The sequence below is a fragment of the Lemur catta genome, chromosome 3, assembly GCF_020740605.2.
Source record: "Lemur catta isolate mLemCat1 chromosome 3, mLemCat1.pri, whole genome shotgun sequence".
NCBI classification, from domain to species: Eukaryota; Metazoa; Chordata; class Mammalia; order Primates; family Lemuridae; genus Lemur; species Lemur catta.
In genome coordinates, this window is record NC_059130.1 from 21,165,786 (window position 1) to 21,184,129 (window position 18,344).

Here is an 18,344-nt window from a genome sequence, read left to right on the forward strand (position 1 = left end):
TAGGGCTCAGTTAAAACAAGAATGTATTTATAACCCTTTATTGAAAATCATTTAGTGTTGTCTTAGGATAAAGACTTAGTAATTTATTTCATTGGTTGGGGAATTTTTGCATGTATTACGCCAATGTGAAGCTCTGGAAAAAATGATTTTACCTTTTCTTGAATATTTCATTGCCTAATACAAATAACAATTTCCTATATCTAACAACTTGAGATGGATTGTGAAGTTTCATTATTATTCGTAAAAATTTCCCTTGGTTACATGCTTAACTCCTCTTCATTATTTTTGATTTTTACAATTTTAGATCCTCATCCTTCAGGGGCTTAAACAAGAAGTCACTTGCTTGTGCCCCTCCCCAGATGGGCTGCACTTAGCTGTTGGTTATGAGGATGGGTCTATCCGAATCTTCAGTCTCCTGAGTGGGGAAGGAAATGTGACCTTCAATGGACACAAAGCAGCTATCACTACTTTGAAGTATGATCAGCTAGGAGGCAGACTGGCATCTGGGTCGAAGGTGAGACTGTGAATCAGAGACCCAGTCTTTAATATATTAAAGGGGTATAAGGATTATGCTGAAAGGGGTTGTTTACACTAATTGTTGGGTGATACAATAGGCTCTCAATGTACAAAATAGTATAGATGGTAGAAATAGTGGTGAGGATGGGTGTGAACTGGGAGGTTCATTTTTGTTTCCTGTCATATTCTCTGATAAAAGCCTATTAAAAATAGAAATAAGGCAAAGATACCCATGATAACTATTATAAAACATTATCATGGAAGTGCTACCCAAAGCAGTAAAACAAGGGAAAGGAAAACAAAGACTGGGAGAGATAAAATGACAATCATTTGCCATTGAGTTCTGTAAAAGCAGTGGTTAAATTTACTTAGAATGTTGAGTAACCAACATAAAAATACCATGAAATTTTACTGAAGAATGTTTTAACAGAAGACTTTTATAGAGGCACAAACCATGTTCTTGAATGGGAAGAAAAGGGACAGGAAAGATGCTAGTGTTTTCTAATTAATTTATATAGTTAAAGCAATTTATATAGATATCCCAAAGGTTTTTACTGTTGTTTAGAATTTGACCAAGTAATTTTAAAGCATACATGGAAAAGTGAATTGGAAACACAAAATTTGAGGAAAGAATAGTAAGAGGGGGATTACTTATAAAATAGTGCTTAGATAATTGGCTATTTGGGGAAAAACTTTAAGTTAAAGCTTTGCCTCATGCCATATACCAAAATGAGTCACAGATTAAAGACTTAAATATTAAAAAAAAACAGCATGTAAAGTAAACTAGAAATATGTAAGTATTTGATATCAGGGTAGAAAATGATTTTAAATATTTGCAAAGGAAAGAGAAATTATAAAGGAAAAGGTTGATTTGAATACTTAAATTTAAAATATTTATACATTAAAAAACAAATTAAAAGTCAATGAAAAACGGAAAGTAATATTTTCACTATAAAAAGAAAGGATTAATATGCATCTATTAATAACCTACAGTCAAGTAAAAGACGACACCCAAAGATAGAAACAAAAGATATGAATTGGCAGCTCAAAAGTGATACACATGGCCAATAATCGCCATAGAGCATGTAAAAAATTTCTCATTGGTGTTCATAAATGTAAATTAAAATAAGTATGGAGGCGCAATATTTTTTACTCATGAAACTGGCAGTGATTTTGGAGAAAACTGACAATACCCAGAGTTCAATGGATGGTAAAACTAGCCTTGTCATACAAATCCCTGGTAGTTCTAAAGATTTACCCAATCTAGAGATCGTTTGGATGGTGTGAATCAATAACTTTTAAAATAAACATACTTTTTAACATAAGAATTTCCCAGTTTAGTATTCTTTCTAGTCAGAGATATATAAAGAGATTTATTTACAAGAATGTTCCTTTCTGCATATTTATAATATCAGAAAACTGGAAACTGCCTAAAACTCTAAAGTAGAAAATTTTTAAAATATAGTATATCCTTAGGATTGATCATTATATAAGCATCAAAAGTAAGAACACTCAAATGGCATGGAAATAATACAAATGAGAAAAAGGGGGAGGTTATAAAATGAATAACGTGAACTGAGTTTTCTAATAGGAAAATAATAATCCGGATATATACACAAAGATTGGAACAATATAAAACAAAAAATATGTGATGATTATTCCTAGATGGTGGAATTAAGGCTAGTGTTTATTCCTCTACACTTTCTGTATGCTTTCCAAATTTTCTACAAGGACTATGTATTGCCTTTGTAATAATTAAGTCCCATTGTTTGTCAAGTTAGGCCTTCTGCGGTAAAGAAAGTTAATATTTTTTTTTGTATTATGTGATCCCTTTAGGACACAGATATTATTGTGTGGGATGTGATCAATGAAAGTGGCCTCTACCGTCTAAAGGGACACAAGGATGCCATCACACAAGCATTGTTTCTACGAGAAAAGAATCTTCTAGTTACTAGGTAAAGAAACAATGGTTTCATTACCAGTTCTTTTCTAGGTGAATTCTTTGAAGAGGGTTTCACAGAGGGAACTGGTGTCATTCCGTCCTCCTTTCTCCACACTGTGCTTATGCTCACGTGCTAGCTTCCTCTCCTGCTGTCTTGCTTTTCTCTCTCCTTGTTGCCCCTCCCAAATAGTATAAAGCTACCCAGAATTAATTATAGCATTTTAAAATTCCCTTTTCTGATTTGTCATTCTTTTCTCCTGGTATTAGCTGTTCCATGTTCCTTAACCTTTTGACACACCTGTTATAGGATGAGCTTTGTCTATTTTCTGGATTCCTGGAAAATTAGGAAAGCAGATTGTAGAGCAGTGGGCAAATGTGAATACCAGGTGTTTAATTTTGCCTGCCTTTTGAGGAGAGATGTACTGTACTTTATAGGCCTTCTGAACATCTGTTAGGTTGAAGCATTTGAAATTTCCCTTTGTGTAGGTCAAAAATGATCAGCTATCAACAACTTCATATGGTTCAACCTAATAATTATTATTCCTGAAGAATGGTCCCTAGGAAAGGCTGGGATCTTAAGGTTTCCCAAGCAGTAATTAGAGGAACCATAGTAATGAGTCAGAAAATGTTGTAGAGGACCAATGATATACCAGTGGTGGATTTGTTCCTGTGGGATAGGATACAGGTGTGTTAGTGTGTCTTGCTCAGATAACACAGATTCTATGAGAGAATGATTCTATAGTTTTAATAGAAAATGTATATATTACAGCTTATGGAATGTAAAGGAAAAGAAATAACACTTTAAGGTGGGGTTATATGGGATGGACTTTGTAAATCAGGTTTTCAGGGGTTATTTTTTATTTATTTGTTTGTTTTTCCAGTTTGGTCATGAAGGAGTATGGTATTAGATTTATATTAGTGAAAAGGCAGGGAAGAGGCATTTGAGCAGGTAGAGTAGACCCCATTGGCAGGGAGGGATTATGTTAGGGGGTTAAGACCCAATTAATGGGAGGTTTTGAGAGTGGTGTTAAAGAGTCTGATTTTGATTCTATGGGAAACATTGAGCTAATGTAAATTTTAAAAATTGGGATATCTGACAGTAGTATATTAGGTGGGATGAGAGAATAGCAATGGACAAAGATACCTGATGAGAAGGTATTAAGATAATCCAGGTAGTAGGACTTAAATTCAGGTTTATATGCAGAAATGGACTGGAAGGAGTCAAGACTTAGAAACTCCACAGAGTAGGTGCTTCCAGGACACAGAGACTAGCTGGATGTGGGAAACAAGGGAGTGGGAGACATCTGAGATGATTAAGTGGGAGACATCTAAGGTGTTTCCGTGTTAGACTGTCTGAGAGAATGGCGGTGCTGTGTTCATGGAAACCTGGAAGGAAAGCATGATGGATCAAGTTCTGTGTCCTTTATACTCTGAATTCAGTCATTTTTGTGCTTACTGATGAAACGTTTTCTGTATGAGAATAACTGTATGGAGAGTTAGGATTTTTGCTTTTCAGGAGAAAGTTTGGGTAGAATAGGAGCTTTAGACATTATTGCTATATATCATCTTTTTAAAGCAACAAATGAATCCTTGAACTCCCTGTTAGTTGAATGATTCTTTTCCTATTTCTTCTTTTAGTGGGAAAGATACCATGGTGAAATGGTGGGACCTTGATACCCAGCACTGCTTCAAAACAATGGTTGGCCACCGAACTGAGGTACATGTAGGATCATGGGCCCAGGGAAAGAATGGCAAGGCAAAAAGGAAAAGGTGGTTTTCTTCTCTGGTTGCCCCCTTTTTTTTATACTGTTTTTTACTGCTCACAGTAATCATCATATGCCATCTTGAGAGACAGTGAGGTTGGTTTGGTGGAAGCAATGCCAAGCATTGGAGCAGATATAGCTGCTCTGGCATTTAGTCAAAATTGGCCATGGATAGTTTTAAATCCATGAGCGTCATCATTTTTAAATAGTAAGTATCCACCTTTATTATTATAGGAAAGTTTAATGATACTGTGTGTGTATAATGCCTGGCCCCATGACAAGTAAACAGCAAATTGTAGCTGTTTAAATAATAGTTACCTGAAGATAGATGTTTTCAATTGAATTCAGGGATTGTTTGACACATTTTTGCATCCTCCTCAGTGCTTTATTCATAAAAGCTTTTCACAAACACAGTATCTGGAATTAATGAGGAGAAAAAGTTTAAATGTTTCAGTTTGATTTGCAACAATATTATTATTTTCATTGTTTAATTTCTAGATAGTTAAAGCTGAAAATTATGCAATAGACATTAATGGGACATCTTTTATCTGCTCGACACTGCTGAAAGCAAAGAAGTAGAAGACTTAAAATCGTTATTTGAGTGGATTCTAGTTAGGATTTATGCTGAACAGCCATTATACAAATTTGGTGATAAGAAGTTAGAGAGAAACTCTTAATATCATATAAGCAACAGTTTCACTGCAGGCCATTTTTTTCTCTGTAAAAGTGAGATTTCTGTTAGTGCATTTTGAAAGGTTTGCCTTAATATGCCTTTTCTTTGACTTTGAATTGCCAAAGAAATTTCACTACAGTGTACTTTTGGAACATCACTTTATATAACCTGGAATCTCTTAAAAATCATATAATTTGAATCTTGTTATACTCTGTAGGTATGGGGGTTGGTTCTGGTGTCAGAAGAAAAGCGACTCATCACTGGGGCCTCAGACAGTGAACTGAGGGCTTGGGACATAACCTATCTGCAAGAGGTAATTACTTTTTTTGGATCATGGGCAATGTCATGTTTTAATAGTTTTATAGGCTCATTGTGTTTAGAATCAGATGTAATTATTAAGTTCTTCACATAGTACTAGAAGGAATTCATAATCACATTGATAACCTGCAATTGTTAAATGAAGGTTTTCTTCATTGTGTGCTTATTGCCCTCACTTATTTTAGCTGAGAAGAAGGGTAGCTTTAGGCTTACAGCTTCTGGTAATGCTAATGTTTTAGTTTGTGGCATTCTTAGCATGATATTGCTGGACCTTTGGGTGTCCATGGATTGACTTCAGAGTACCTATGAACCTTTCTCCTCAAAAATCTATGTAGGATTTATGTGTTTATAAATATGTATATTCTGAGAAGATCCATAATTTTTTCTCAGATACTCAAAGAATTTGTGTAGAAAAAAAAAAGGTTATGGACCTTAGGTTTAGCTAGAGATAGGTGTGTGATGTTGTATCCAGTAGCCATTTTGATGGGTTCTACATTAATAGGTGAGAGTTTTTCTTTTTTTTGTTCAAGGAGAAAATATAACCTTTCTTACAATGCCTTTGCAATTCCTAATGCCATTGTGAATCTTTCCCTTTAGAACATGGTAGACCTTTCACCTAAGAACAGAGAAAGTTTTAAAGTTAATGAAGAGTGGGTCATTTTTTCACTACTATCGCTGAAACAATAGTCCTTCTACTATAGAAAGTTATTGGAGATAGTATAATGAATAATGTTTTGTTTGTATATGTTATTGTCAGTTTTTAATAAATTTTTGTGCCTGTCCAGCCATTGAAGAGATTTGATCAGAGAGGTAACTGAATGGAAGCTATTAGTGGCCATAGGAAAGGTTTCAAAGTCATTAGGGTTAAGAGTCACTCCCTGAAACATGTTATTTCAGCTTTTATTTTCCCATTTTTATAAAACAGATCGAGGACTTGGAAGAACCAGAGCCTAAGAAAATCAAAGGATCTTCTCCTGGAATACAGGCCACTCTTGAAGCAGAGGATGGGACTGTTGAGATGGATGAAGCTCCTGTGGATGTAATTCGTCTTTTTTTTTTTTTTAATCTTTAAAGTTGAATAGTGGGAAAAATGAGAATTGCAGATTGCAATTCTTGTCATTATTTTAGGGAATATTTTTGTCACCTACATTTATTAGAGCTATATCCTTTCATAGGTTTAGCAGAACTTACATTTAACCTTCTCTTGCTGCTTCTGTAGCGAATCCTTTCATGCAGAAAAGCTGGTTCCATAATACGAGAAGGAAGAGACAGAGTTGTGAACCTCGCAATTGACAAGACAGGCAGGATTCTTGCTTGCCATGTAAGTACTTAGGAGAAAATAACAAGGAATAGGCTGTTCCTTTCAGATACTCATTCTTCTTTCCTATTCAGTGTAGAGATGAATTTTTTAAATCACGTTAGTAATTCATTATAGGATACTAACTGGACCTATAATCTCTAGCTTCTCTCAGCATAACAACAAAAAAATAATTTTATTTATTTATTTATTTTTATTTTTATTTTTGTTTGAGATGGAGTCTCGCTTTGTTGCCCGGGCTAGAGTGAGTGCCATGGCGTCAGCCTAGCTCACAGCAACCTCAAACTCCTGGGCTTAAGCGATCCTACTGCCTCAGCCTCCCGAGTAGCTGGGACTACAGGCATGTGCCACCATGCCCGGCTAATTTTTTTTATATATATTTTAGTTGTCCAGATAATTTCTTTCTATTTTTAGAAGAGACGGGGTCTCGCTCTTGCTCAGGCTGGTCTCAAACTCCTGACCTCAAGCGATCCACCTGCCTCGGCCTCCCAGAGTGCTAGGATTACAGGCATGAGCCACTGCGCCCGGCCAATTTTTTTTATTTTTTTTATTATTAGCAACCATTTATTAAATGCTGGCTTTTCTAAACAATTTAAAAGCCTTTAACTTATTGTTTGGTATTCAGAGCAATGTTGTGAGTAGGAAGTGGTATCCCCCATTTTACAGAGGAGACAACAAACCCAGAGAGATTACAAGTTGCCTAAGGTATTACAACTAGTAAGGGAAGAAAAAGTAAATGTTACTGTTTAGTTCTTACTGAGAATAAGCTGAATTACAAATTGCCTCTCCTCTCATATCAACCTTTTGCTTTCCTAGGGAACTGATTCTGTACTAGAAGTGTTTTATATCCTTTCCAAAGAGGAAATTCAGAAGAAAATGGATAAGAAGATGAAGAAAGCTAGAAAGAAAGCAAAGTGTGTTTTATTAATATTTATTAATAGTGAAGCATCCTGGATGGGCCACGTGTTACTGAAAAAAACTGACTTCCTTAAAGAAATATTTAGTCTATTACCAGTTCCTGTTAAAAGCTAGAGAAGACCAAGTTTATCAAGTCTCAAAGAGATAAAAAGTCAACTGATTTGGCAAATCTTTTGAGAGCTACTCTGGTTTATTTGACATGGTTGGATTGTTAGGTGTGGGTTAATGAGTTTTTTTTTAAGTCCTGAAGTTAGAAAAGTATGCCAGAAACATTTCAGTGGAATCATTTGAATTACAAAGAGTTGTTCCAGAAATTTGTTTGAGTTGTTGCACTCAGAATCCATTTTTTGAGGACACCTATTAAGTGAAATAATACTTTATGGCACTGTAGTTTAGAAACCATTTCCACATTCACTGCACTGTTTAATTCTTATGATAATCCTTTATGGTTAAGTGACTTTCTCAGAATCACACAGATTGTTGGTGCTGGGGCCAGATTTTGAACTCAAGTAAGAGCAAAGGTGCTTCTAAAAAAATGATATTGTGATACTTTTTTTCCCCCCTCTAGGCTGAATTCTTGCAAAGGGGAAGAGGAAGACCTTGAAATCAATGTTGAAATGACTCTGAAAGATGAAATCCAAAGGGTGGCTAATATTAAAACTTCTGCCAAAATCAAGTGAGTAAAAATAAATTATCTGAAATCAGAGAAATAGTAAGCTACAAAGTAATATTGACTTCTTCATGCTATTTGTAAGCTGTCTATTTGAAGTGTGTATTTGGAGACAGTGATTGTAAGATACCTGTATTACACTTTGCTTCTATTGCCCTCACCGTGGGCCTACTTATCTCATATTTGGATTATTATACCTTTTAGCTATTCATTTACTGTCCTTTCCTGCTGCCAATTGAAAAAAAATGTATATCCTATGTTCAGAAAGGATGTAGTAAGGTCACTTATGAAAAATACATACACAAAAACAAGGTATATGTCAGAAACAGGATCTGAGCCCAGATGTTTTTGACTTAAAAGACTATACCCAACTACACAGTATCCAGAGTGCTCTTATTTATAAAATTCTTTGTATTAATATTTGTCCAAACTTCATATAGACTGGGGACATTGTAAGGCCTTTCCTCTAGAAAAAGTTAACCTTGTGAGCAAAGATGGTAACTAGAACATTTATGATTATTTTCCCATGCAGATCCTTTGACCTGATTCATTCACCCCAAGGAGAGTTAAAGGCTGTCTTCCTGCTGCAAAACAACATGGTGGAATTGTATTCCTTAAATCCGTTCTTGCCTACTCCTCAGCCTGTCAGGACAAGCAGAATCACCATTGGGGGTCATCGCAGTGATGTACGGACTTTGTCATTCAGCTCAGACAATATTGCTGTCCTTTCAGCAGCAGCTGATTCCATTAAGATATGGAACAGGTTTGTGAAATGATGTTTCCTATAGCTTTACCCAGTAGTAGTTTCTTTCCTTTGAAATATTTTTTGGGTACTCTTGATGGTTAGTTATTAGCTTCTTAAGGCCCTAAATACAATTCTCTCAAAATATATCTTCAGTGCATTTTGCTGTGGAGTTTACAGTAGAAAAAGTTGCCTTTTTAAATGTGGTGCAAAAAAATGCAAACTTATTCCATATGTGGAGCTTGTAGCTGTCCTTGGCTAGAGAAAAACACACAACTATACAGCCTACTCTTTAAATTAAAAAAAAACAAAACAGTAGATTTTTAGTAATACCCAGTGGTTTTACCCAAATTTCTAGATGATTGTTTGACAGCTTTCCTTCCAATACCTCTGACACCTTTAAGCTGAGACCATGCTTCCTAGTTCACTGAAAAAAATGAAAGCATCCAAAAGAGAACATTCATATGCTCCTATTATATTTGCCAATTTAGCTGTGTAATTTTCTTTCCTCATTACTATGTTGGTGCTCCTAAACAAAGCTGACCACAGCTTGTATTTGATGTCTTCTCTCCTCTTTTAGCAATTTTTCCATGAGCATGCACATGTGTAATAATATCTCCCATCTTAAAAATGATAATGATCCTCTCAACCCTGTGTTACTCTCTGGTTACTGCTGAGTTCTCTGATTTCTGTTCTCCATTCTGTCTTCATCTGTGTCCCATCAGGCTTTTATCCCTCTCATTTTACCAAAATAGTTCTTGTCATGTCATCAGTGATCATGTTTCTAAATCCAGTGATCTGTAAGCTTCATTTCATGCTCTTGAATTGGTAACTTCCTCTTTATGAAACACTTTCTTTGGTTTTCATTATTTCCCCTTTCCTTGCTGGCAGTTTCTTCTCAGTCCTAGCTGGATCCTTCTTATCTTTATGTCCTCTAAATGTTAGAGCGCTTCAGGGTGAAGTGTTTGGACCTTTTCCCTATCTAAACTCACTTTATGTGATCTCTAGTCATGTAACTTTCTCTATATGATGACACGTAAATTTATATCTAGCTTTAGTCTCTGCTTTGAACATCATCAGACTGACATATCTGAATTGTTTGTATCACCACTCAGATGTCTAATTAAGCATCTCAAACTTTTATATTTTCCAAACCAAATTAAGATCTTAATTTCTCCAAAAATCTCCCCACCTGCTGTTCCTGCAGACTTCCCATCTTAGTAAAGAATTACTTCCTACTATTAGTTCCAGCCTAAATCCTTGAAGCCATCCTTCATTCTTTCTCAGATCCCATATCCATCCACTCCATTAGCAAGTCTTACCAGCTCGACCTTCAGAGCTCATCCTACCACTTCTCACCACCTGCACTGCCACCACCCCAATTCAAACCACCCCCTTCTCTCATCTGGGTTATTGTTAATACCCCCTGACTGGTCTCCCTGCGTCCTTGCTTGCCCCTCTGTAATCCATTCTCAACACAGTAGCCAGTGTAATCTTTTATAATGGAAGCTAGATCACTTCCAATAGTTCCTTCTCACTGTAAAAGCCAGTGTCCTTACTGTTATCTCTTACTACTCTCTGCTTTCCTAGAGCCAAGTGGCCTTCGTGCTATCCCTTAAACACAGTAAGAATGTGCCTGCCTCATGGCTTTTCTGCTTCCTGTTCTTTCTGCCTAGGACCTCTTCCCCATGAGTCTGTAGGTTTTTTCCCTGTCTTCTTATCAGATGACATTCCTGTCATCCTTTCCCTACCCCTTGCACTCTTCATCCCCTTTACCCAGCACTGTGTTTCTCCATAGCATCTACTGTTATCTGATATACCCAATATTTGTGTATTTATCATTCCTGAAGAATGTTAAGCTTTATGAAGTTAGGGACTGCTTCTATTTTATCCGCTGTTAAATCTCCAGCACCTAGAACAGTGCCTGGAGTGTTGTGGGCATTCAGTAAGTGTTTGTTGAATGAAGTGGGTATCTCATATATATCTGTTGAGTAGATGAATATTTATGGTCCTATAAAATGAACTTTACTTGTAGGGATGTGTAATGATATTCTGATTTGACCTGCAATCCTTCAGGCTCACTTACTTCTTGATAATGGCATATTGGGCTCCTTGGAGCCCAGCAGATACTTCTTTCTACCTTGCTTTTGTATAATCTCTGCTCCATAGAATTAGGACGTCCTTACAAAGATAAAAAAGTTTGGTGGTGTTTAACATTTTCTCTTTTGACTGTAATTGGGTCTGAGCCAAGGGTTTTTAAGACTTTTGTCTTCTTTTGGTTGATCTCTGCGTGGCTAAGTGTGCATTGAAATGTACACACTTACCTCTAAGATGGGGAAGCAGGTTCTCTTAACATGAGTTCTCTATTCCTTCTTTCTCACAGGTCTACACTGCAATGTATTCGCACGATGACCTGTGAATATGCACTTTGTTCATTCTTTGTGCCTGGTGATAGGCAGGTGGTTATAGGAACAAAGGTAAATTGAGATGTTTTCTTGGATTTCTGGGGCTTTTCTACCTACTATTCTTAAAGTTGTTTGAGAAATCTACTTCCTTTTTAATATTGGGAATGTATTAGAGCTAGGTAATATGGGAGGATATTTGTTCATTGCCATTTTTTGTGGGTTTTTGTAAGTTTCATTTTCTTTATTTGTTAAAAATTAGACCATATGTCAAATTACGAGAGAGAAAATTAAAATCGTGACCCTGAGATAACTACCATTAACATTTTGGTGATCAACCCTGCATCATTTTATGGGCACATATGTAATTGTGTTTTAATTAATGATAAAATATATTAAGTACCTAGTATCAGGCTTGGCAGACAGAAGCATTCAATAAAGCCAAACTGATCAAGTCCTCGTTCCTAGTTGCTAATCACATTGGGAGACAACCATGTGGAAATAAGCGACATGGATTTGAATCTAGATTCTCTCCTTTAGAAAATGAATAATTTGGGACAAGTCACATAACTTCTCATAGTATGTTTCTTCATCTATATAATGAGATGATGACGCTTGCTTTTTGACTGCAGCTTTTGCATCCAGTGGATCTACTTTTGAATCCAGGCTCTGCCACTTACTAGTTATGTGACCTTTTGGGCAAATTACTTAACCCTGTTAGCTTTGTTTTTCTCATGTAAAATTATGTTAATCTACTTCACTGGGATGAATTATGTAAAGCACTTAGTACAGAGACTGGCCCATAGCAAATAACTAGTAGACAATAGAGCTAGTAGAAGAGGCAGTAGTAGTAGTACTAGTGTTGAGAATAAAATGGAATAAGGTCTGAAATGTTTTGAAAAGTGCTTTCTAAGTATCTGTCATTATACCCATAAACCAATGCCATATGTGCATGAATTTTATTAGGAAACTTGTGTATCACAGTGGATATTTCTTGCCCAACAAAAACTATAAAATAGGCTAGAGAGATTTTAGGGTCAATGTCAGGGAAATTGTATTCACATTTCAATTAAAAGTTTCCCTCATTATTCATTCTTTCAACAAAGTTCACCTGAGATTTGCTGTTGAGAAAGCATTTTGCAAATTACTTTGAAGACTACATATGACTAAAATGCAATTCCTGGCTAACTTTCTGTGCTAGGTAGTTAATGTACATTATCTCATTTAATACTCAACATTTTCGTGACCTTGGTGATATAAACTCCGTTTTATAGATGAAAAAATAGGTTCATGGGGTCACAAAGTTGGAAAGAGGCAGACTAGGACTCACGCCTCTGGCTTATGCTTTTTGCATTACATCGTGCACAAGCTCGTCATAGAGCAACCTTTGCCTCTGTGTGTGTGTTAACATGCTGACGACTTGACCATGGCATATACAGGCCTCTAAACAGCGGTTATGGAGTGATTGTTTTCTATGCCATTCTGATCTATTTATTTATTTATCTATTTTAGTTCATTGCCCTCCCTAGCATTGTAGGGAGATCTCTATTTCTCGTTGTCAGTGTGTTGTAGAGGAGGAAACCAAGACTAGATGAGGAAGAGTTAGTTAAACCAGTGAGTGACTATAGAGGATAGTTCACTTAAAAGGATTGATTAAACTTTAAAGACAGCCTTGCCAAAGTTAACTCAGCATGCCAGTTGGGGATTTAATAGCATTTAATTAGAAAGAGAATACAGAGCGTGGGATGTGGGCTCTATTTCCTAAGCAGTAGATCACATCGTTGCAGCTTGGTTGTGAAATCTTTTCTAAATTGTGCAGGCAAGAATCGTGGAGGTGGTAGGTATGCTTACTAGAACTGTGCTCATTTTGTGTTTTCCTAGACAGGGAAGCTGCAGCTTTATGACTTGGCCTCAGGGAATCTGCTGGAGACGATAGATGCACACGATGGAGCTTTATGGTCCATGTCTCTCTCTCCAGATCAGGTAACCAAACCAGATTTAAACCTCTGGAGTTCAGCCCTCTGGCTACATTTGCCTATTCTTGTATCAAGTTTTACTGCTGCTAAGAAAGACTTCTCTCAAGGTTTCTTTGAAGAAAGCCTATTTTTTTGTCTAATCTTTAGATTTCACATATGATGCCTTCTCATATGTACCTGGTATTATGAATAGCTGTCATTATGAAATGTATTCTTGTTCAGCTGCTCTTGGTCACCAGCAACATGACATCAGATTGCTTACTCATGATTTTTTTATCAGTCGTTTGTGATACTTCTTAAGGCAGAATATTCTTTTGGGCAACACAATGCAGAGAGTAGAGTATACTTTTCTGTTCTCCTTTTTGTCCAAACATCCATGATGATATAAGTCTAGTATTTTAAGCAAATATGTCAGCCTTTACAAGTCAATAAATGCATGCTTTCCTTCAAAGGAGTCACCCTGGAGAACTGTATACTTATTCTAGTAATGATGCTGTTGATCACACATTTTGAGATTTTTTTGTTTTGACAATACCTTAAGAAATTTTTGTCCATTTATTTGAACATTCTCAATGGTAGAAAATTTTTCCCCATTGAAAGCAGATCTTAGTTTTAGAAAAAACTAACTCTGGAGTGTAGAGTGGTTAATGCCATTTGGGATCCAAACAAAACAGTTATGATTTTCAGATAATAATAACATCTTGCATTTGTAGAGTGTTCTGTCCTTTTCATAAACTACGTGGTCTTTCAGCAAAACTAAAGATCATAGAAAGGCTGTTTCTGGTGTTATAAATCTATGAGATGGCAGAATAGACACTTGAGATATGGTTTTCTGATACTGGAAAACAGTTTCAAAATGTTTTAAGCTGGGACGTTGCCGGAATAAACTTAAAACCTTCTGAAGTGAATTCTTTAAACAGACTTAGATGATCTATTCTATGTATAATTGTCACAACTAGTTTTACTGCTTTATAGCCAATTCTTTTTTGACTCTCATCACTTAGGTAGAACAAAAAACTCCCCAGTGTTCACTAAAAGCTTTTCTTTCTGATGCTAACAAGAGTATAACTAGAATGTTTTGTTATCATCTCTGTTTATGTTAGTCTGTGGTAGGAATTCTCAAGTAAGGCCTGCGGCAGCAGACCCAAAAGAGTACTGAAAGAGATTAGGGAGAACCACATTTTTCTTAATTCTTACCCCATGCCATTAAAGAAAAAAAAAAAAATGTTTTTTTACACTATTTTGATGTGTCTTAGCAAGGTTTTTATGCTAAAATAATTTTTAACTGAAATGTCGTTTGATTTTTAGCGTGGCTTTGTGACAGGTGGTGCAGATAAATCTGTCAAGTTCTGGGATTTTGAGTTGGTGAAAGATGAAAATAGTACCCAAAAGAGGTTAGTAGACATCTTTTGTGTCCATTTTTTTTGGAATGAAAATGGGGAGCCATTGAATGGCTTTATGTGTCTCTGTTGTACTCTAGGGAGTTAGGAATCCTATGTGTTTGTATACTAATTTGTTTATTTTTTTCTTGATGTTTTCTGTGGTGTTAGACTTTCTGTGAAGCATACTCGAACCTTGCAATTAGATGAAGATGTTCTGTGTGTCAGTTACTCTCCCAATCAAAAGCTGTTGGCAGTGTCTTTGCTGGACTGTACTGTGAAAATTTTCTATGTCGACACTTTAAAGGTATAGTGATTATGCCTGGGAATGTTTTCTTTCTGACTAGCCTTAAGAATTTAGGTTAAGACTATAAAGAAGTGACCTTGACTGTGCCCAACAACAGTAGTATGTTTCTAAAAATTTGTGTGCAAATCACAGCATTGTAAGTGCACTAGAGAAGCTAGCATTGTTTTTAAAAATTCTAAGGTTCATAAATTTTATTTAAAGTAAGTTATATTTTACATGTTCAGAAAATCTTGTAGACAGAAAATTTTGTTGTAGCCAGTCATATTAAGAGCATTGCTATGTGTCCTAGGCAATGATTTCATACTTGACTATACATCAGGATAGTCATTTGGGTTGCTTTTAAAATCCAATCATTTGGATTACTTTTAAAACTATACATTACTAGGCTTTACACCCAGAGTTGGTAGGATTAGGATGGGCTTGGGAATATTTTTGAGAGACAAGTGCCCCAGAGTCTTCTCAATGAAGAGATCAGAGAACATCTCTGTGCCATATTCTGACTGAGGCGGTAAGCTTCTGGAAGCCTCCTTTCCTCCACTACATTGCAGTATTCTTGGCAAGTGCATGCAGGGTCTGTATAGTGGACAGAAGTACTCTTAACAAGCTGTCTTTAGTGGCTTAATTGTCATCTTTGAAAGTATAGACATAAGGGAATCCAAAAATGTGTTTAGTCTTGTATTCTAAAGTTACATTTTAGACCCAAATGTAATAAATTATACTTATATTTCATAGGCAGACATGAATTATTTATGTTCTTTTTTTTTCAATGTTTAGTTTTTTCTCTCACTTTATGGACACAAACTGCCTGTTATATGCATGGACATCTCCTATGTAAGTAAAGTTTAAATAGTGTCTAGTAACAAGTCATCTTTTCTAAAGCACACACTTTCTTAGTTCTTGGCTTGCTGTTTTCATTTTAGAGTACTTATTGTTATCATTTTGTTGTATATCTGATTTTATCCAAAACGTTACAAATTAATGTTATATCTTAAATATATATGTTACTTTTAATGTTTTCAGAATAATTTTACAAATATCTCAGCTAATCCTCATTAACTCCCAAATTCTACTTTGTTGTCTAAAATACTCTAATTGGTAGAGTACCCTAGAATATTAAAGACTTTCTAAAATGTATTCCCTTTTGTTCTGAAGGATAATATTGGTGAGGAAGAAGGAACTAGGCTTTATATTTATACCATATTATTTATGGTATCTTGCACTATGTATACATTTAGTCTCTTAACTAAAATTTTTTTCCAATGTCTAGTTATGAGTAGGAGTAAATTGTATATTTAAAAACAATGTATATTTTATGTGAAAGGAATTGGCCTCATAGCTGTCTGTGATCAGTGCGCTAATAGTTAAGTTACAGTGTTAAACATTTCTAATTTTTTTGTTATGTTAACAACCATTTGAACCAAGCATGGAAATAGGAAAGATATGAGAAATAATGATAGAGAATGTGGGATGCAAGGCTAGGTCATAAACATTCTAGGAGATTCTTAAGTAGCTCTGTAGGTAAAAGTAAAGAATGAAATGTTCTTAGTAGAGAGATGAAATAATTTTTTTTTGGCTTTATTACACTGTTTTTGAACGAAATGGGTTAAGCATTCTGGTTAGGTTTTATTTATCTAACTTACAGAATTCAGGTATCACGTAATGTTTTACTTCTGTTTCTCATAGGATGGAGCACTAATAGCAACTGGGTCTGCTGACAGAAATGTGAAAATCTGGGGTTTGGACTTTGGGGACTGCCACAAGTCTCTCTTTGCACATGATGACAGGTAGGTGTAGTCTTTTCAAAGGTCTACCTTGGAGTCACCTGTAAGCAGCATTTCCCTAGAGCATTTATGTCTGTTATTTAGTGTTTTCAGACGGTGATAAATTCAAAGTTCTAAAACATAGACACTTAAGAACTAGCTAGTCAAAAGCTATTTGTGTTTGTAAGACTCATTTTACTAACGTGGAATTTAATGACATTTGAATACTCCTCTCACTTTTCAGTGTGATGTACCTACAGTTTGTACCCAAGTCTCACCTCTTTTTCACTGCTGGGAAAGACCGTAAGATTAAGCAATGGGATGCGGACAAATTTGAACACATACAGACTCTGGAGGTAACCTCTTGCCTGCTTCGCTTCCTTGCTACTTCAGAATGTTTCGTTACCTGCTAATATAAGCAGGTAGCAGTCCATGAATGAGCTATTCTTACCTGGGTTTTTGTTTTTGTTTTTTTTTCTCCAGGGGCACCACCAGGAAATATGGTGTTTGGCTGTAAGCCCCAATGGAGACTATATTGTATCATCATCCCATGACAAATCTCTGAGACTTTGGGAGAGAACAAGGGAGCCTCTTATCCTTGAGGAAGAAAGGGAGATGGTAAAGACTTTAGACTGGTTTCAAATATGCTTGTGTGTATCTGACAGGCTGTGCCGGTTGAAATTTTCTTCTAGTGCAGTCATACCTCATTCCGTGCAAATCCAAGAACCCACAGGAGATGTTTCCAAGACCATTGTCACACATTTCAGAAGTTAGGCAGAGACAAAGATGCCATTAGGGGATTGTGTTTCAAAAGCAGCAGCTCCTCACTGTCTCATTTCTCTTTATGTGGAGAGTATGTTTTTTTTCTCTCAAATTAACTTATATCTATCTTGTGGCAGCAAAGGGAAGCAGAATATGAGGAGAGTGTGTCCAAAGAAGACCAACCAGCAGTAAGTAAATTTTTTGGGATCCTGAGATTATGACTTAAAATTATCTTATTGAAATTTGCTTGAATTTCAAGAATTTCTAATAGAATTAGAATTTGGGCTGGATGCCGAAGGCCTCACCAGCTGATATGAAGAAGAATCTCTGTGTTCCTTTTTATTCAACTGCATATCCTAATTTTGTGGGACAAGTGATTGACCAAATTTGGTATTGAATAATTGTCATTCTGGCTTTTTTTTTCTTAAGGAGGATTTAGGGAATTATTTAGGTCACTGTAGGACCTAAAAATAAAAATCAGAAAAAATTTGAGAAATTGGACATTATTTTTAAACATTTACAGGATATTATTATGATCATACATAGAAACTGCTTAACATAGTGTCTGGTCCTTACTAAGTACTCAATTAATGGTAGCTAATAACATTGTGTTATCATTTTCATAAAATAATAAATAATACTTATTCTATGGATGTAAGATAAATTTATTGGCTCTTTAACTCTTGTTGATGATATTGGTCAAGGATCTCTTTGTTTCTGGCAGGTTCCAGGGGAGACTCAAGGTGACAATTACTTTACTGGAAAGAAAACTATTGAAACAGTCAAAGCAGTAAGTTAATGTAGAATGTAGCATCTCATTGTTTAATAGGAATTCAACTGCTTAGTAAAAATCTTCTTCTGTATTAACCAAATAGCCATTTTATGGCAAAAGGTTGAT

At 35.7% G+C, this 18,344-nt stretch overlaps 1 protein-coding gene across 3 annotated transcripts in view; it reads left to right on the forward strand.

Annotated features, from left to right (window-relative positions):
- Nucleotides 1-18,344, forward strand: part of WDR3 (WD repeat domain 3) — a 28,343-nt gene that overhangs the window by 3,707 nt on the left and 6,292 nt on the right. For all 3 annotated transcript variants that reach the window (XM_045546921.1, XM_045546922.1, XM_045546920.1), the window contains exons 3-21: nt 305-514; nt 2,353-2,471; nt 4,097-4,175; nt 5,112-5,207; nt 6,138-6,251; nt 6,432-6,533; nt 7,347-7,444; nt 8,017-8,124; nt 8,651-8,881; nt 11,244-11,337; nt 13,144-13,245; nt 14,547-14,632; nt 14,789-14,924; nt 15,699-15,755; nt 16,608-16,708; nt 16,929-17,040; nt 17,168-17,302; nt 17,584-17,634; nt 18,171-18,236. In XM_045546921.1, the coding sequence (XP_045402877.1) occupies nt 305-514; nt 2,353-2,471; nt 4,097-4,175; nt 5,112-5,207; nt 6,138-6,251; nt 6,432-6,533; nt 7,347-7,444; nt 8,017-8,124; nt 8,651-8,881; nt 11,244-11,337; nt 13,144-13,245; nt 14,547-14,632; nt 14,789-14,924; nt 15,699-15,755; nt 16,608-16,708; nt 16,929-17,040; nt 17,168-17,302; nt 17,584-17,634; nt 18,171-18,236 (2,097 nt within the window). The remainder of the gene's footprint in view (nt 1-304; nt 515-2,352; nt 2,472-4,096; nt 4,176-5,111; nt 5,208-6,137; nt 6,252-6,431; nt 6,534-7,346; nt 7,445-8,016; nt 8,125-8,650; nt 8,882-11,243; nt 11,338-13,143; nt 13,246-14,546; nt 14,633-14,788; nt 14,925-15,698; nt 15,756-16,607; nt 16,709-16,928; nt 17,041-17,167; nt 17,303-17,583; nt 17,635-18,170; nt 18,237-18,344) is intronic.